Genomic DNA, 21,199 nt, shown 5'->3' on the forward strand with positions numbered 1-21,199 from the left:
AAACTTTGAAGCATTTGAATTTTAAAAAAAAATTCACTCAAAAGTGATTTCTGGGTGTGTTTGGTGAAAAAAGTTCCCCAAACACAAAATTATTATTATGCCCTTGGGAAACACAAAATTACTACTATGCCCTTATTAAACATTAATTAATAATAATGAAATGTATATTTATGATTTAATTATTTTATAAATAATAATTATTTAAAATAAATATTATTAGAAATTAATTAAAAAATTTTAAGTAGGGAATGTAAAAATGTTATTTGAGATAATTACTAATTTAAATTAATAATAATAATAAATTAAATATTTATATTTTAATTATTTTAGAAATAATAATTATTTCAATTAAATATTATTTGAGATTAATTTAAAAAATTAGTTATAGAATGAAATTAATTATTTGGAATTAATTTATAATTAAACATAATTAATAATAATAATAAAATATTTATGTTTGATTATTTTATAAATAATAATTACTTATAAAAAAATATCATTTTTTTATACCAAAGGTAAAAATATAATCTTTAGCATACCCCACTTTTTCCTTTGGGGCTTTTGCAGGTGTACCCTAAAAAATTTTGAAATTGCATATTTGCCCCTGAATAAAAATTAATTACATACACACCCTTGAATAATATACATAATTGCGTATATACTCTTGGGGTTCAAATTAGTTGAAAAACCATCCATAAGCAAAACAACAAATATATAAAATTACTATTATACCATTGCATATATACCCATGAAAAGTTTTTTTTAAATTGTACAAGGGTTATTTTGGACCTTTTGTATATTTTAATCCAAGTTATAACCATAGTTAATCAAATTTGATTACCGGAATCTAACAGTAGGGCATATCCGCAATTATCTATATTTTTCAGGAGTATATATAATTATATTTTTTTTTAGAGTAAATATGCAATTATAGAACTTTTGATAGGTTTAAAAACGATTCTCTCTTTTTCTTTTCACATTCATAATGAATCATCTCCCTGATCAAACACATTTTTTATTATCATTACATGCCCATTCCTTTCACCTTCTTCATTATATCATTCCCCCGTTCAAACGCTACCTCAAAACCACTCAAATTGGAGGCTCAAAACCAACCAACCAAAACTCCAAAGCCCTTCTTCCCTTCCTCTTCCTTCTCCGATCCAACACCCGAGAGAAGAGAGAAGCCGGGAGACGAGAGAGCCTCCCACATGGCACTCCTCGCTGCTCCTCTCCTCTTCTTCCCCCTCACGGAACCCTCTCATTCCCCTCCGTTGCTCCCCTTTCAACGGAGAAACACCTTCAAGCCCTTCCTCTCCACTCCCTTGAAGTCCCTGAGATGTTCTTCTTCATCCCAGAGGCAACAAGAGCGCACCCTTGAGTTTGAGCGCCTCTTTTCCAACCTAAACCAAGCCACTATGAAGAGAGAGCCAGGTGAGTGGCTTTGGTTGCCATTGTCTTCGTACGTGTTGCATTTTGTGATCTTTTGTTGGTTCTATTGACTTTGGGGTTTCAGGTAGTCTGACAAGCGCTATCTTTCTAGTGGCCGGAACCACGGTATGTTTTTTTTTTGGGTATGCTTTGCATTCAGGCATGTCAGAATGTGTAGATATGTATGTGCTTACACTTCCAAAGTAGATAATTATTTTATGTTAAGCCTCTTTTGCCATGCTCATGGATAACGATGTTTTTTCTTGCAATGTGCAAATGATTTGCCGCAGAACAGAACAATTGGTTAATAAGGATATTGATTGCGAATGACATGGTGGTTTTTATTTTTAATTACATCGATGACCCCTTTTTTTTTGTTAGAAGAGCCTTTTTTGGTACTTTTGTTTATCAGCAAATCAAAATTGATACTCTAATGGAGGGAAAATTGTGTTCTTGCAGTAAACAAAATCTTCTCAATTAATTTTCTACTGATATACCTTGCAAAATTTATGGTGCCTTTGATGAGATTGCAGACATTACCTCTGAAAGCTCCTAAATCTTTATTGCATACATCCATAGCGTGCAATCTAGTTAGAATACTTAATTTGTATTTAGATCCAAGTGTTAGAGCAATAAATTTATTTAAGTATAATATGCTTAAAGCAAAAGTAGAGCTCCAAGTTAATTAATCTCATTTTCCATCTTGCAGAAATTTTAGAAGTTTGTGATAGGATTTTTATTTTCATTTAAAGAATTCAATTTGGCCATGATTTGGGGAGATTTTTTTATTAAGGCTGTGGCAAACTGAACCCTGTGTCAGCCTAGTAAAACTAGCTTTCCTTCTATCTGTGAGGATTTGCAGCTCATGTTCTCACTAAATCAATCTAAATCAAATTAGTTTGGAGGTTTATCCTATGATTTCACTTTAATATTGGAAAGAAACATAGCCACGGAAGAGGAGTACTGAATATAATTGCATCATGGCTGAGTTTAGTCAATCTTTTGAAGTATGGTATAATAAGTACCAGAGTGATAAAAATCTCATATTCTAACTACCACTATTAATAAGTGATGAATATGGAGGTATTTGCATTCTAATAACATGCAATAAGATATACATATCAAATTTGACAATGACTGTTCTATTTTATGATGGGAAAGGAGCACCATTTGTTATGGACTTTATCTGTGATATTTTATTTGGTCAAATGGAGCATTTAATCAAATTAAGTGAAATTTAATTTAATGATCATGCACGCTGCTAGCGTGTTTAAAGTGTATTAACTTTAAAGCTATGGGCACTTGGTTCCGCTGTGATAGATAATAAGTGGCTTGTACTCATAATTATTTCCTTCACTACACTTGTTTGATTTGTAGTCATCTGATTGTCTACCAACACAAGTGATCATCTATTGTCCAGTGGAAAACGTAAGGTTTTGCTTAGTTTTTCATTATATTCCAATGTAGTCACTTTTAGCCGCTTATTCATGAAGAAAATGCATCCTTGCATTAGTAATGTGCACCTGAGGGAAATGTGCATGCGCATAACATATTATGATCAAACATCCTTTATAACATGCTCCTTACAAAAAAAGCACAGGTGTGAAGAAAATCTTTTAATTTAATTTTTGGGCGGTAGACTGTGTTGTATTATAAAAATTGTAAGTCTTATTAAAGGTCTGTAGGTGGTCTTGATTTGTGACAAGCAGACTTGACAAAGAAGGTATGTGGTTGCTTACTTGTGGGCACTCTCTTTTAAAACATTTACTTACCCATAATTTAATTTTCTCAAGTGGAATGGGTGGGTACCAGTGGGCAATGGATACACGCAGATTTTAAAATTTCCTTTATATATATATGATGTGTATTATATATATAAGGTAAAAAGTTTAATTCCATTTATATATTTAATAAAAATTAATGGTTATTGTTTTTTTTTTTGGGCATTTATACCTCTATAATAATGGGTAATTTGTAAAAGCAAAAAACTATATTAGTTAATAGTTACATACTTTTTTGGCTGTATATAAACAGTTGTATAGGTGATTACATAGATATTTAGATGTTCATATGTGCATTAATAACTAAATCAATTTTTATAAGACTTTTGCATAATACCATTACAAGATTTAAGAATTACAACTTTGAAATAAGCCAATGAATGAACCGATAAAAATGAGCCCATAGTTACATATATCCGCAGGCTAATGGGCAGGTAGGTATGTGTAAGGGATTTATATACCTGTACAAATGCAGGTATATGCTGATTATCTGGCGTTCTTGACCTGCCAGCCCATTTGCTTATTTTATCTAGTGACAAGGAATCATTTTAGTAACCGATGTGGCAAAGTTTCTTTTGTTGGAACTCAAAATGTGGGCATTGTGCAAATACAATAACATTTGTTTCCAATGGCTTATTTCATTAATAATAGCACAAATTATCAATATCATGAGAGAAATGCTCATTCTATATTTAATTTATGATATTTATTTTTTCTTTTGAAGCTTTTTTCAAATGCCATTAATTCTATAGGTAGGTGCAGGTATACTTGCCATCCCTGCTGTTACCCAAGAAGCCGGATTTTTGGCCTCTTCTGTGACATGCATTCTTTGCTGGATCTATATGGTAAGAAACCATATCAGTTTGATTTATTACTTCATCAACTCTTACATTTTAAGAAAATATCAAATGCTTTCCATATGCCTGTTTATAATGTCCTTTGGAAAAAGTATATACACTTTATTGCATTGTAATCTTTCTGGCTAAATGGCTAGAAATGATGTTAGGAGAATTACAATGTTTTAGTCTATGTTATCTATACTTCTTAGAATTTAAACCATGGTCTACTGACATAGAGTATTTTAAAATGTTTTATTGAATAGCCTTGTTTGGGCAACTTATCAAGCCCATTTTTCTCTTATCATCATCCTATTGATAAGTTCCTTCAGTTTAAGTGAATCGTGCACCACCATCCTCATGTTCTTTTGTGGAAGTAGGTTGTGACCGGATTGTTGATTGCAGAAGTAAATGTCAATACTATGTGTGAGCTTGGCTCAGGAGGTGTCTCACTGGTAACTGCATTTTTTTCTGTAAATTGTCCTTTAAATTATTTTTACAATTCTATATTATTTCTTTGATTATTTTTGTGGTGATATCTGTAATCTGGCTTTATTTATTTTTAGAATAGTTAGTTGCCGCATTCTGTCATTATGGATCTAAGGAGCATTTTCCTAGAGATTTTAAGCCTGTAAGCAAAATAGATCAAATTGTTTATTTACACTATTGTTTATGTCACTTGTGGTTGACCAAGATGACAAAGTTGCAAAGAAAGTAGTGCATAACCAACAATTTGATCTGTTTTGTTTACAGGACCAAATGATTTGTTAGCCAACAATCTTTTGTTATGCTTGTTGGGCGAATTATGAAAAATATTTATCCATGTCTCTTAGACCGTGTGGCATCGACAACATCAAGGAGTCTAATTAATCTCCTTAGTGTGGCTCTATTTTTCATTTTGCTAATCGTTGACCTTCCAATAATATGGGAAGTTAGGACTCAGTAATTAAACTTTTAATTTAAAATGATAAAATCGCCTATGGGTAAGAGCATCATCACAAAATTCTTTTCCTTAATTTTGAATTGAAAAATACCTGGGTCACTTAGTATTAATATGGTCAACCCCCTGCCCCCTTTTTATAAATTTCAAGTAAAGTGGAATAAAAATTTCTTTAAATTTAAATTGGCACATTGAAATTCTTGTTCCAAACCACAATCACGTAATGAATTATTTTAGTAACATATTTATTGGCTTTGAAGAAAGGGGCTTTGATATGGGGCATAGACACACATCATTTATGAGATAATGTGGTCTATACAAATGGGCATGGGTAGGAAACAAATGGATCATACATATCACTAGTACATAACAATATATAGCACGGATAATTCTAACTGAAACTCCTTACAAAGAAAAGCTATAGGAAGTGCTTTGTTACTTGACAATTGTTGCTCCTAGATTTTGAATATCACAATTTGTATGGCATCTAGATTGGCTTGAAGGGCACAAATTATAACCAACTTCTAGTTTGGAATGGCAACCTGGTAGATTGGGGACATGAATTACTTCTTTCCCCAACCTCGTACTCGAATAACTAACCCATTCCCTGAACTCGCCCTGATCATCAATGGAGATCCATGGGTTAAACTCATTTTTGAACTTGGTGTGAACAGGGATCCCCATGTCCGCCTTATTCCCTCAAATCCCCAATTAGCCTTAACAAAATAAATAAATAAATAAATAAATAAAATTAATAATTACAAAACACATTAAAACTTGGCGTTTTGATTGTAAATACTGAAAATTCTCTGTGCTTTTGGCTTGCTTCTTATGATCTTATCCCTCTTATTAGGAGAATCACTCTTAAAAAACTATGTTATTTTTGGACTCATGATCCAGAGTGGGAATAACCTTGGCATACATAGTTTAATAACTGTAAAAAAGATAACTCTAAAAATCATGGAGTACCAGTATTCTTTGTGTCATGAGCAGGTTGCAGACTGTGCTTTGGTCTCATGAGGCAGACAGCAGATGCTTTCTAGGTTTAACATGATCTTCTGATGCATTAATATTTTTCTACTCCATGGGTCCCTCTACTTTTATTAGAGAGATCATTCATGATATATAAATTAACTCTGATTTAATTAAATGGCTGATCCCATATCACCTGACATTTGCAAATCACATTCATGCGGTTGTTATTTTGTGTCTTTTGACTTAAGTTATTGTTCCTTGATGAATCTCTATGCTTGTTAAAGTCATGCCAAATGGTTTCTTATCATTACGTGTCTATTTCTCTCTGTTCTATATATTTAGGTCTCAATGGCAATGAGAACTCTTGGCAAATTTGGTGTTCAAGTTACATGGTAGGTTGAAAATTTTGTCAGATATATGACTTATTATTTTTGCTATGATGTATTGCCTAGTACTTATCTTTCAAGGTCTTGTGATTTTTACGCTCGAGAACATTGTGATATGACCATATAGTGTCACACTTAGGACATACTTATTGAATTGTTATGATTGGAAGTCAGTTTTCGGGCTTTGGTTTGTCAAAACTGTTTACACTTTTTAAAGTTTACTCTTCCCTGTTCCTGGTATTGCTTATGTCCCTGGACTCATTCGCATGCTTCCTTAGGTGGTTTATGCATCCTCTCCTTGCAATTTGGGTGTCACTAGGTGCTGTTCAACTGCGTCTAGAAACACCGTTCAACTTTTTCAAGCTCAAAAGTCCATCCTCATGAATCAACTTGTGTCCAAAGTTTAATCAAGGATTTCTTTAATGACAATTATTTCATTCATTTTAGACTTGGACCCTTTCTTATTTTAAAGAAGTTCAATCATTCTGTAGTAAGTCCATCCTCTCAAGTAGTTCAAGCATTCTGAGATGTGGGCTGTTTGCCGATAAGGTTATTCTTTTATTGACGATGATAAATTATGTCAATGATATAACCACCTGTGTATCTTAATGTATTGATTCATATTCACCTTGACCTAAAGGTAAACTAAGAGCAAAAAAGAAAATTTTTCTTTGAACCTACAGAGATTCTGTTAATTTGGCTATCTTGAATGTATGTAAATTGCTTGTCCTTTTCCTTGTGAGAAGAGAATAATTATTTCTGACCATTAAACCTTGTGGAAAGGAATTAATAAATCACTGCTTTGCATTTCGTGCAATGTATGAATGAGAAATTGTTAAATGTTGGCATATCAATCAAATGTTTGTTTCTTAGATTTGCATTTGATTATGTAACTTGGAGCTGTATTTACTTTTCTGGATCTTTTCTTGGGCCATTGAAATCAATATGACAGCTTAAAGATCTATGATCAACAATTTTTCTTCAAAGAACAAATTTTGTTGTTTGGAATTTTGCCATCTCTCCTGTTAAAAATTTATACTGTGTTCTCTACCTAACTTGATATGTCTCTATTATCTTTGTTTTGACTTCTCTACTTTTCTTCTATGGTGCAGCTTGTCATATTTGTTTATACATTATGCCCTTCTTGTTGCATACGTGGCTCGCTCTTCAGATATTTTGACAAATTACTTAGGCATTCCATTGTATGAACTGCAACCTCATCTTTCTTATTTTAGAATTATAAAGGAGAGCGATTTTATATTGACAAATGTATTTTCAAATACATATATATATATATATATATATATTTAATCAATAATTTTATTTTGTAGGCTTTACATATGTGCAACATATTTCTTGCTAAAAAATGAGGAAATAGCTTGTGGACTTATGGGAGTAATACTGCATATATTTAAAACATCCCTAGATTCCATGCTTGTGGAGACTACATAATATGTGAAGACTGTATAACACATCAGGAAACTTCTTAGTGAATTGGACATAAATGTTATTTTACCTTTTTTGCAGCCTCTAATTATCAGGAAACTTAGGAATCTAAGTCAAAGCCTTAGAAATAATTGGTCAATCAATATTTAGTATATGGAAGCTATTAAAATTGTTTAAAAAGGATTTTGTCATGTTCATCAAGTTTTATAGAGATAGCTTCTCATTTCTCATGCTTTTGAATCAAATTCCATTTTAATGGTATTAATACTTGACCTAATTTATGAAACTAATCGTTTCAAATGGACACATAACACAGATTTATCCTTGAAACTTTCCGTTTTATGTTTATGTTGTTTATGTCTTAATCTCAGAGGACATGGAATTCTGATGTTTGGGAATGCTATATTTATTGGAAGCATGAGTATTTGTGTTGAATTGGTATGTGTTTGTCAAGTTTTGATGTATATTTGGGATTATTTTGCAGATGGGAGAGTGCCACCCTGTTCTCTCTGGTTTTTGGAGGCCTTTGCTATTTTGGAAGGTTATGTTTTCTTCTGTTATGAAGAGCTTCATAAGATTGCCTTGATATTTAGTTCGACAATAGATGCGTTTCAAGGGTGACCTTCAGTATTACTAACAGGTCATTTTGCGAGATAGAATGCCTTTTTGTCGAGAATTGAAGTTAGAATCATATGTATTTAGCATATAATCGGCAAAAGCTTTTGAAATTGACTTTTCTAGTTGATGTTAACTGGTAAAACTTTAGTAGTTTGATGATCTTGGCTATTGAATGTTGAAACAACCAAATTAGCTGAGTTCAAACTGGTATCTTGTTGCAGCCAGCGGGTTATTGGTGCAGTAAATGGAGTTTTGGTGTTTGGTATACTTGCATCCTTTGCAACCCTTGTGGTAATTTCATGATTCATCCCTTACAATGATTTGATTTATTCAATTCATGATTTAATGTTTAAACCCGAATACATTTATTCACAATGTTGAAACTGTGGTTAAGATATTTCGATAGTATGACAATATTGTCTCCTTTTGATATCATTAGTTTTGTTTGTAGGAGATTCGTTATGAAAAACAATACCGTCAGTATCTGATATGAACGCATTATGAAACTTGAAACCAATTTTAGAGTATTGTATCAAACTAATAAGATATCTTTCTCAAAATAAAAACAACTATGTATAGATAGCATGCATGCCAAAAAAAAAAAGGGAATGTGCAAAAGGTGCTCCAGGCAAAATAAATTCTTCCTTCCTTTTCAAGTTTAGAGATACATTTGGGAAACAAGGTGGAACAAAAGAGTGACAAAGATTTATTTTCAACACTATCAAGTAGTAAGTAGTAAAAATAATGATTTTTTAATTATAAGGAAGCGTATGATGTGAGTTAATTTTCCATGAGTAAATACAATCCCAAACTTCACCGTTAAGCAAAAAATGAAGAGTATGCTTGTAAATAGGCACATCAAGTGAAAGTCAAAGTTCTATCAGAGTTTTTATTGCATTACAAATATATAGCTGACAGATTTATTAAGATTTCAAATGTTGGAACATTTTGACGCCTTGAGTCATATAAATGTTCAAAATCTTTTATAAACACCTTGACTCGTATGAACGTTCAAAATCTTTTACAAAAGCAATGATGCTTGTGACAAGATCCAATCCATCCTCAAGTGAGATGTAATTGCAATCAAGACAAACAAGAACAAGTATTGAATGCGACAAACAATAAATGAAGCGCAAAAGCAGCTAAGATTAGCACACCAGTATATACGTGGGAAACCCTTCAATAATGAGGGAAAAACCACAGGGCACCAGACAAGCAAGAATTTCATTAATTCACCAACAAGTAAAATGTTCCGTATCTCAAGTTGATGGCCTAGACATTGTACCATTTGAGGAGGATCAACCAATGGAAATACAATTAATGAGCACCAACACTATGTAACAATCAACTCTTCCAGCAATTGGGAGAAATACTTATCTTCTTGGAAGATGGAGACCAAAGAGAACCCTGAAGAGAGCTTCAAGCAATAGGTCAATGTTGGTCCCTTTTATTATAGAGACGAAGAAATCTTCCTCACCCTTTGATCTACTCCTTTGAGCTCCTAAATCTCGAATTAATTTCGCCCTTGCTTGCCTTAGAGATGGAAGAAAGCAACCCTTTTTCTTAAAACTTTAATTTCGCTTTTTACCTTTTTCTCATGATTTTGGGTGCATACATCCAGAGAGAGTTCATGGTCGTACAATCTATATGACCAAGCTATATGATATATTGTTTGACAGTCAGTCACGGTTGGAAATAAGTATTTGCTTATAGTATGCATCAATGTTAATAAAACAATAAAAGTGAGTTAGAAGGTCCAAGCATGGAATTGGATGTGCTGAGCGCAGCCTTGAGATTAATTTTGCCCCTTTGTGCAAGGTTTGTCCATGTCGTTTTAGTCGTTATGGTAACCCAAGGTTGTTGGAGGATCCTTGCATAGCATGCCCTAGTAAGGATTACGCACAATTGTCATCCAAGTAGAAAATGAAGACAATGAAGAAAAGCAAAGTAATAGGTGAAGTGTAATAGAGAATGGAGGTTGAGATGTCTGGGTTTTGTTTTTAGAAAGATGGCTACTAATGATAATTTAACTATTGAGAACACTAGATATAAATATACACACAAGGAGTTCATTCAACGGTAACAAATTTATCTATTAGTTGAGCATTCAATGGTCAAAACATATAGGAGTGATTTAGGTTTGAGTATATATAGGGTCCCAGCTTCAACAGTCCCTTACTTTAACTACAACCTAAGTCACAATCACAGAGTATATACACAAGGTGATTACTGTTGGGATCTTATCAACAAAGAAGGGAATTATCATGCAAAAATATACATGCCGAAACGCAGCGGATAACGAAATTTTTAACTGCAAGTAAACATAATAAAACCCTAACGCATGCCAGAACTAGAATTTAAATCTAAACAAATAGATAATTAAACATTTTTACCTTTGTTTTAATGACAATTCTGAACGTACCTTTGTTTCCCCGAAATCGAAAGAGACTGCGAATCGCAACTCTCTTCTACAATCACGTACACATGAATGCCTATGGGAATCAAGTAGGTTTGCTAATATCTCGAGAAACAACGCTTGTTTTTTGTTTTGAATAGTAAGCACCCGAGATCGATCAACGAGACATGAGAGAAAAACAATTTCCTCTTTGTCTTGAGATCCGATCTGCAGAGAAGAGAAAAAAGGGCTATAGGCGCGGTGGCGGTGGAGGGTTCCGGCTAGGGGTGTAGTCGATCGAGTTCGAGCCGAGCAGCAAGCTACTCGAGCTCGAGCTCGGTTAAAAACTCGCTGCTCGATACTCAGCTCGAACTCTACTCGATACATTAATCGAGCTACTCGAGCTCGATCGATTAAGCTCGATTAAGCTTGATGAAAGCTAATAAATTCGATTTGATCATAGATAATTTCATACTCGAACTCGAATTCGGGCTTGAGCTCGAGCTTGAGCTCGTACTCAATTATATATATAAAACAAACTAACATATAATATATAGACACAAATACAACTACTCGATTAAGCTCGCGAGCACTCGAGTCAAGTATTAAGATGCTCGAACTCGGCTCGCTCGACTACTTGAGCTACTCGAGCTCGAGCTCGACTCGACCCTAAGCGAGTCGAGTTCGAGCTTTTCCCGAATCGAACTCAAGTAACTTGCGAGTAGTAGTGTATCATTTACACCCCTAGTTCCGGCGATAGGCCCCGGCGGCGGCAACCAAGGGAAAAGAAGGGTGGGTGACGGTTGGTTTCTCAAGAGATTATCTCTCAATCACTCTATTGTCTCACAATCATATTAGGGTTAGACCATCTATTTATATTGGAAACCCAAAACCCTAATTTATGATAAAACCCTTCATTCCTAGTCAAATTATGACTTTCTTCTTTACTTGATTAATTAAACCATTTTAATTAACCAAATCGATTAGATTTGAATTAATACTTAATAAGACCCAACCCGAATAAGCTATTCGGTCCACCTAATTAGGTTTTTCATCAAAACCCTAATCAGGTGGTCCAATGAGTAACAATTATTGAACCTTGATCGCAACATTCTAAGTGTACGATCCTGTAGGTTCATTTAACATCAGCAATGAGCTCAAACAACTTTAACGCTTATAAATCATAATTATTCTCTAGCAAAATAATACGATTACCCAATATTAAACGAAAGTCAATTTCGAGAATTAATGGAGCCTATCGCAACCTCATACAATCCTTTGCCACTAAATATCTTAATTAGCATAAGACATGGAGCGAGTCATCCTTATTTAATGCTAATTAATTTCTTGATCTCTTAATGAATTGACTAGGTCAAGTAAATGATAACTCTTATCATTTCCCTTGGGCGTGGCCATGCACTACTTAGTCTCACTAATCAAGTGGCCGATGATATTCACTCTCTCTCTACAGAAGGGCAATCCCTTCACTTCACTCATGTTTCTCAGCATGAACCGTGACATGCCCAAACATATCCGTACTTGTCATTTAGTTACGAATGACGTTAGGTGTAAGTCAAAGCATGTAAGGATTCATCTGAGATCCATAGTGATTTCAGGTCGAAGGATTCGAGTACAAGAATTGCTTGAAAAAAACACTTATGACTTTACAACCATGTAGTGTTCTCAAGAGCGGATCGATCCAGGTACACTGTTCCCTAACATGTATCTATGTCCTTTGATTGATATTCCATATCCTATGAACCGTAAAACAAGGCTATTGCACAAAAGACATACTAGTCTTTATTTATTTTCATTCCCATGAAAATTATCGACTAGGAACATTTAGAATATTGTTCTAGTTTATATTCCAAGGGTTTATAATCCAAATCATGCATTTGATAACTTGAGTAGAACCAATATTCAAGGATGTTTTATCTTATTAACTATGCACATAAATAATAATAGATAAAATGATGCTCATAATAATTATCTAAATAATAAGAGTTCATACAATGTACTGGGACTAGGGCTTACACTAACAATTACCAATAATGAATTTGAAAGAAATTTGAGTTTCAAGTATGCTAACAAGAGTGTTGCAAAGGTAAAGCAACACAGAGAAAGGTAGAAAGAAACTTGTGCTTTCATGAGATCACATGTTGAGATGCCTTTATAAGACTCGAACTTTAGCCTTTCAGTAAAGTTTTGATTGTAATAGTTGTGAATTAGGCCTTGAACTACAAACTTTTAACCAAAATTGAACCTTAATGAAGATCTTATGACACTTTAACAAGATTAAGGTTGGCACATTACTTGGCCTGAGCTCAATACCATTTCATGGAGATTAGTAGAGAGTTTGCCCATGGACTCTCATAACTGTGGCTTGACAGCTATCTATATATATGTGAGATCTCTAGAGATATCTGTAGTAAAATATCAGTCTTTGACCTCATTAAGAGCTAAGTTCAACCTTGAATCACTGTATGAGAACACTCGTGCTAAGAATAGGGTGAGAGTGCATCTCTAATATACGTTGTGGGCTTCATTCACTCCTGGCCGCAAATGTTTGCACTTTATAACGTTGTGGCAACAATTTTTTTTTGTAACACAAAAACCACTTGACTTCTCTTTAGGCGCATGTGAGGCCATAATGGTCTTTTTCAGGGTTGTTTCCGGTGAGTTTGCTGATGTGGAGGCCAGCGAATCTTATTAGATTCATAACCACTCATGCGTGGCAGTCCAACTCACAAGGTTTTTTGGGTTGCGCCATGTCAGTGCCTAGTTAACGCCCTTCTCTTATGGCGAACCTCATTGATACCTCATAATAGGGCATCACTCCAACCAACTCGCGGCCTATAGGAAGGAATTGGAGCTTCTAGGGCTATTATTTTGTTCAGCCAAGTAAGCTCAGTCTTTATGAGAGTCAATACCTTTAGAAAAGAATCGGTTTCCTTCCTCAATCCTAATAGTATTGTAGATTGCTGTGAGATCCAATGAATCAACATTATGCCTAAGAACATTTGCAAAACTAGTCCAAGAAGATGGGAGTTATTTAGCAGGATGGAAATGATGTGGCTCTTGTTATAAATAGTGCCACATTTCTCTATAGAATTATAGTAGTCCTTAAAGCTATGAATTTGCTTACCCATGTTATCACCATCTACCATATTATAGTTTTCAAACTCAATACTAAAATGATTAATTTTGGTGACATTATCATGTCTATATTCTCTCTCTTGCATGCCAAATTTCCATTGCAGTCTTAAAATACAGTACCTGTCATTAAGTTGATTAGAAAGGATGCTAAGAATCCTACGTTTACAGGGAAAATTAGTCTCTTTAGGAGTCTTGTTGGAAGCTTTCGAAGATAAGTGTTGATCAAAGGTCAAAATTGATAATTGGCGAAGTTCATCAAGACTAAAATCAGGTGGGTTTTAATGTGCAGAATGAAGTCCTAATGTGAGAAGCCAAACTTTGGCTTGGTTTTTCCACATCCTAAAGTTCATTTTTTGGGGTCAAATTTGGCAGGCCTACAGGAGATATTTGATTGTGCTTCGGACATGGTGTGTGCAATATGTGTGGATAATTAGAGTCAAGGGCAACTAATGTGCCAAAAATTCAGCAATACAGAAATATTACCGAGTAAAATTCAGCAAATGAGTAATAACGAGAAGCAAGCAATACAGCAAGAGAATGCAAATTTGCTGAAATTAAATGGCCATAGTAAATTGCAGGCAGAATTGTTTTGATTCAACAGAAATATTCTAAAACCTTTACACATTAAACGGTGCAGTAATTTACAAGTGATGCATGCTGTAATGAAAATAGCAGTGTAGATAAAACAGTGAACTGTTTCAAGGATTTAGAGGTAATACATGTAGGAAATTTGAGCAGCAATAATTTCAATTAGGACAGTAACTATATTTCAACAGCAATGTGTGTGCGGGCAAGATAGGATGCAATGCAGTAGAGTGCTAATTGACCGTTGCTAACAGTAATGTGCAGGTTATACAGCAGGCATTAATTGCAGCAGCACAGTGGTTTAAATCAGGTGCAAGTAATTGCGTAATGAGGAGTAATTAGTGATTCTATAGAGATTGATTTTTAGAGTACATAATGATGAAATCAGAATGGATTAACAGAGCTTAGAAATGAATCCACTATATAATATTTAATTATGTTCAATACTTAGTTATGGACCACAGTAAAGCAGTGAAGGCTATCAGATTTAAGAATGTTGCGCTGAGATTTGAAAACTAATATAGTATCAATTTCAACCCTGTAACAATATAAAGCCACTACTGATATAATCAGCAAGGCTCAATATCAAGGCAAGAGTTAAAATTTTGTGGAAAGGCAAGAGCTAAATATCAAGGCATGATAATGGAGGGGTGCATTAATTGTTTTTTTTTTTTCTGTGGAAAGGTGCAGATGTGTCACTATGATGCTATAAATATTAAGCAAATCCAATAACAATGAAGATCTAATGCTCACCATGGCTTGAATGAATTGCACATCAATTAGTTATATATCTGGGGATGGAACATGTACAAGCTGTTAATCAAGTTTCAATTTTGCATGTAAATAAGGTCTAGTCCAGTTATATTGAACATAAATGATGATGTGTACAGAAGTTTATTTATCTCCACAGGGGGTGGCGAGTGGGAATTTGCAATGGGACTCTCTTCTTCAAGCTCATGTCGAGGCAATCCCACAAAGTATTCCTATAATAGCACTTGCATTTGTTTATCAGGTAAGCCTCAGTAAGCACTTGATATTCAGAGCTATATAAATTTAATGCAAACTTCTTGTATTTCAGAATGTAGTTCCTGTCCTATGCACAAATCTTGAGGGCAACCTGTCAAAAGTGAGGTTAGAAATCATATTACAAGATTTATTTGATTATTTGTTTTGTATGCTTTTGTTTCGTTGATAAATAACACAATTATTAGAAACATCTGTTTTTCCCTGCAACTGAAATTTCCCTGATCTTGAGTGAAATGCAATCCTGGTCCATTAAATAAGATTCTTTTTTTTTATTACTGTATTGAATACTCTCATAGATTGTTTTGCAATTAATGCATGTCATTTACCCCTTGCCCAATAACAAGCTTCAAGGTGTAACAAGGCCAGCCTTGGAAAATTTAAGTTAGTGTAATAAATTATCTGCTGATCAGAGTACTGATACTTATCATTTCTTCTTAATTTTTCCTTTAAGAATCTACTGAATTTGCTATGAACTGTCTATGTGTCTTACTTTATTACTTTATTTGGTTTGCTAACAAGACTTTTTCAGTATGTACAAGGATGCAATTTGTAGAGCATTTGGTAAATCATTGTTCTTGTTAAAACTATGGTTATTCCTATAGTGAATTATATAACTGCATACAACATGTATCCACACAAGCGCGCACTCGCACACATACACGCATGGACTCACATTTCATGCAATTATCTTTTTTAATTCTCAAGCTGTCTTTTCAGGTTGGACAGTAATTCTGACAGGGTAGAGTTTTATAGGGGGAACTTACGCATAAATATGTCTTTTATAATCCATTAAAAAAATTAATCCAATATGTGCTAGAGTTGAATTTTATCTTTTGGATGAAAAACTGTTTAAAAAAAAATTAAAGCCTCTCATCAGAGTATGATTTACTCCAGTGCTTCTCCATTCATATGTTAAGGGTTTTAGGTTAGGGTAAGTATTAGGTTTATGATTTTGTGCTTTGAATTTAATAGTTTTTACAATTTATGGGTCAAATCCTTAAATCTCTTTTCCCATTAAATAATTTCTGTACACAGATTGAAGTACTTATCTATGTCTTAGTGAGTTCATCCTAGAATTTCCATCTATTCATGTTTCTGAAGTCAATACTTGTACTTCACTTGAAATCATCTTTTTCGTAATTTGATTCTTCCCAGGAGATTTTAGCCTTCATCTTATTTACTGAACTTTTGTAGGACTTCAATTGTCCTTGGTACAGCGATTCCCCTCATTTTGTTTCTCATCTGGGATGCTGTTATTCTTGGTACTATTCCAAATCTCGAGTTAAATGGTGTCAATGTCACCGATCCACTACAGCAATTACGTTCCAACAATGGAATGGTTGGAGTAAGTTTTCCATTTTTACCATAAAGCAGTGATTTCTCCCGCCCTAGTCTGTTGTATACTATAAGGAATGGATCAAAATAGAAAAACAAAAAAAAAATGATTTCTTCTATTTTGCAGCCAATTGTTGAGGTGTTCTCTTTTCTGGCAATAGCAACATCATACATTGGCTTCATTCTTGGACTCACAGACTTTGTCGCGGACTGTAAGTTATATCTTTTACTTTGTGCAAAGAAAAAAAAGAACTCATTTCTGAATACATTTCACCTACACGACATACACAAATTTATTGACGTGTGATTTTGCTTGGAGATAGTCCATATTCTTACTCTCTAAATTTAATATCTCTAACTTATGTGGAATTTTCAGTGCTTAAATTACCCTCTGGTCAGAACAAGCCTCTTCCGTACCTAGTGACTTTGTTTCCACCGCTGGTTTTAGCGTTACTTGATCCTGAAATATTCTTCAAAGCTTTGGATTTTGCAGGAACTTATGGAGGTATTTCGCTCCCAACTATTGTCTTTGGTGTGAAATTCAAAAAATGTGCATATTTTAGTGATAGTTTTTTTCACTTTAAATACAAATACAAGAATAAAACCGGCCCCGTCATTTAGATATTTTATGTATTTTTAAAAGTCATTTTTGGAAGTCTACTTGATCATGGAATATATATGTTCTATATATGCAAACAAACTTTGTCAAAAGCTACTGCTAAAGTATTAAAAACCATTGGTTCTTATGAACAAAAATCTTGTTCTATGGTGTTATGAGAATAACACATTTTGAAAGTTTCAATCTTGCTAAACGTTCGGTTTTTTTCTGGTTTTTGAGATGGTGCAACTCTCCAATCACCTTATTTATTTCATCTAGGATATTCTTGCACTAATTAAGATGGAACTCCATCATGTTAATGAACTTATTTTTTCTGCATATATATCATTGTATGGATGATAATTGATAAATATCCAAATTCTTGCTACAGCCATCATTGTGACTTAAAATCATGTTCTTGGTTCATATGCAGTTCTTGTCCTTTTCGGACTTATCCCCGCTGCAATGTCATGGTCAGAAAGATACAACTCTTCGTCCTTAACTCCAAAGATTTCTCCGGTGGTGCCGGGAGGAAAGCTTACTCTGTCCATCACAATAGGCGGCGCAACATATGTTATTCTATCAGAGATTTTGAAGAACATCCATGCATGAAGAGTCACAAAAAAAGTCTCGTTGACGGGAATTTGTGCATTTTTTGTGAACATTAAACTTTGGCAGATTCTTTCAAAATCAGACAAGTGGACCAAACAATATATCTTAATGATGGATGCTTGTTGGTTTTTTGATCTGGAAGGGTACTGTCACACAAATTTAATTTGTAGATGTTTTGTTTCCCCCAGTTGCAGGAAATATTTGGTTTATCAAACTCTGAATTTCTAATGCATGTTAAGGGGTAATTTCAAGAATACAGACATGCCTTGACTTTCATTTGTTGTGGTTGCAAGCTATTATCAATGTGTTTTGTGACAAGTCTGACAAACTTTTAATCGTAAGAGAATTTTGTTAAGCGTAAATTCATCCCATGTTAATTCATTGACCAAGGTTCATTAGGCCCATTATTAAAAAAAGAAATGTATATCTCAAGAAAAGTCATTTATTTTTGTGCTAAGATGAATGTGCAGCTTTCTGCTATATGTAGGAATGGGGTTGGGGCGGGCGGGCGGGGCGGGGGGAATGGGATCCCCGTCCCCATCCCCGCTCTCCACGGGCGGGGATTCTTCGTTAGAAATTCCCCTGAGGGAAAAATTCTCCCCGCTCACTCTCACTGGGGATCCCCCGCGATCCACGCCCAAAAACATTAATATAAAAATTTTTCTATAAATAACTATAATATTTCAATGATTTATGTTATACATGCTAAAAGATGCTTATATACAATTGAAAAATAAAAAAATATAATATATGATGAAAAAAATCTGAGACAAATGGATATTTGAATAAAAAAATATAATGCTTATATGTAGTAACACATTGATATTTGAATAAAAAAAATCTAGACAAATTACAATTACCTAATTATCCAATTCATTTAAATTAAATAAATAATTAATTTTTATGAATATTAGAAATTTGAAAATTAGAAGTTTGAATTTTAATTTTGTAGATATATTATATAATAATTTTATTAAAATAATTTAAGATTTTATTAAATAAATATGTTTTAATGAAATATATAAATTTAAATAGTTAATAAGTTGTATGAAATAATTGTGAGTTTCATAATAATAACTAAAAATATTAACAAATAAATATTTATTGATTATATATATATAATATTATGTTAATGTTGAATAATCTTTAATAAATATATTAAAAATATATAATATATTCTTTTGGGGAATCTCCGCGGGGAGCGGGGCGGGGAAACCATTCCCCGGCCCCGCCTCGCCCCGCTAGCCGGGGAGGAGTTTTTCCCCGCTCCCGCCCTGGGATGTTTCGGGGAATCCCAGGGCCCCCGCTCGGGCGGGCCCTCAGCTGGGAACGGGATCTCCCCCCGTCGGGCGGGCCCCGGGACGGGATCCCCCCACCCCATTCCTAGCTATATGTGATATGTCATGCCATGCCATCATATTATCAGCATCAACTACTAAAATTTCAAAATTAGTAAAGATTTTAAAAGTGAAGGTACATATATACACAAATATGCATAAAGAAGGCACTGGTTTATATTCAAAATGCTTTTTATTTGGGTTGTACGCAAATATGCATTAATATAAGGTAGTGTTTTACTTTTTCCCATCCCCTTATTTGGGAAATTTTTTTGTGGGGGTTATTATTACTTTGGGGGTCCCCATTAACCCCATAGGGTAATGAAGTATTTCCCCCCGGGGGAATGGTTCATTCTTCCTGCAAAATGACTATTTTGCCCTTGAGAAACAAAGAAAAGACACATATAAAAAATAAATAACCAAACCCTAACCCCATGGAAGCTTGCCATCACCATCCTTGAGAGCTGCAAATCCCTGTTGTCAAACCCCTTGAGCTCGGGTTCTTGTGCTCGTCATCGTCGCTGGCGCATGTACGTCCGACATCGGCATCACTAGGGCCGCCATCAAGTCACCATTCTTGTGTCTGTGTGTTTTTTTTCTTTATATTATTGTTATAATAGTTTGGTTTTCTTTGATTAATTTGATGGGCGGTTGGTGAATCATTGTGTGTGTGTGTGTCTTGTGTGTGGTTTTTTTATTAGACGGTTGGTGAATTTTTTATCCTGATCTTTTGAAGAGATTAGAATTTGCATCATTTGTTTCATTTGTTTTCATTTCTTGGAGATTTTCTGAATTTTGTATTGAAAATTTTGAAACAAACATCTCACCCTTGTCTTGTTCCTCTTTAAAAACCTCACATTTGCATGCCATTGATACTGGAAATAATTTCACTTGATTTGATGCCACAAATAATTAAACATTTAATTTTTTGTGTCTCAAAATTAAATGGAAACCTACCATGGTATCAAGCAGGCCCGGCAGCAGCCTTTCCAAATAAATTGAAACCTACTATGGTGCTAAATATTCTGTTACAGGACTGCTGTACTGCTGAAACGAGAAGAAGATTGTACCTACATTTATACAAATAGCAACATAAATAAAATGGTAAATAAACTCCAAGTATGACAATAATCACCTGATCATATTTGCTGAAATTGCTGTACTGCAATTATGTTTACATTGTGACTGGTTTTATGTCTCTGTAGCACTTACAAAAAAACTATCTAATTAGAGCATCAAAGGGAATGTGCATTGTTTCAAATTGCAGTGTGGAATTGTTACTTTGTTAGTCACCTGAATAAACATAGTGTATAATTTATCTTTAGCTTATTTTTATGGGATAAAATCACTATATAGACTCATAACCTTTGAATACATCAACTTTATATTTGAAAGTTTTTTTTACAAGGTTATATACCAAGTTATTTTGAAAGAAATGTTTGAATATATGATTGTATTTCCATTTCTGCAAGATAGTTTTGTTGCAGGAAAGATTATGAATGTTTAATTACTTCTTTGGATCAACAATGTGGATGATTATAGTAATTGGAAAATTGAATGTTATAAGACTATTTTGTATATTATTAATTTGTTGTTGCATCAAATAATTCCCTTGATTTGATGCCACAAATAATTATTAGCATAGAATCTATAGTTTTTTCTATGTCTCAAAATAGGCATCCATGATTGGCAAATGCTCTAAAAAATATCTTAAGCATTAAGGTGGTTTCTAAAAGTCCATC

General features: G+C 33.9%; 1 protein-coding gene across 1 annotated transcript; it reads left to right on the top strand.

Moving 5' to 3' along the window:
* Positions 1-1,110: 1,110 nt before the first annotated feature.
* Positions 1,111-18,376, top strand: LOC120264426 (tyrosine-specific transport protein). The gene is made up of 14 exons (XM_039272237.1): positions 1,111-1,434; positions 1,517-1,557; positions 3,965-4,057; positions 4,429-4,503; positions 6,306-6,355; positions 7,462-7,551; positions 8,280-8,336; positions 8,635-8,704; positions 15,460-15,561; positions 15,628-15,680; positions 16,770-16,920; positions 17,038-17,122; positions 17,287-17,415; positions 17,942-18,376. The coding sequence occupies exons 1-14, from the start codon at positions 1,212-1,214 to the stop codon at positions 18,118-18,120; spliced, it is 1,398 nt and encodes a 465-aa protein (XP_039128171.1). The 5' UTR covers positions 1,111-1,211; the 3' UTR covers positions 18,121-18,376.
* The last annotated feature ends 2,823 nt before the right edge of the window (positions 18,377-21,199 follow it).

This window comes from Dioscorea cayenensis, chromosome 7 (genome assembly GCF_009730915.1).
Source record: "Dioscorea cayenensis subsp. rotundata cultivar TDr96_F1 chromosome 7, TDr96_F1_v2_PseudoChromosome.rev07_lg8_w22 25.fasta, whole genome shotgun sequence".
NCBI lineage: Eukaryota > Viridiplantae > Streptophyta > Magnoliopsida > Dioscoreales > Dioscoreaceae > Dioscorea > Dioscorea cayenensis.

Coding starts and splice junctions, on each gene's coding strand:
- LOC120264426 (XM_039272237.1), top strand. CDS start 1,212: ATGGCACTCCTCGCTGCTCCTCTCCTCTTCTTCCCCCTCACGGAACCC. Junction 4,058..4,428: donor TTCTTTGCTGGATCTATATG/GTAAGAAACCAT, acceptor TTGTGGAAGTAG/GTTGTGACCGGATTGTTGAT. Junction 8,337..8,634: donor GGCCTTTGCTATTTTGGAAG/GTTATGTTTTCT, acceptor ATCTTGTTGCAG/CCAGCGGGTTATTGGTGCAG.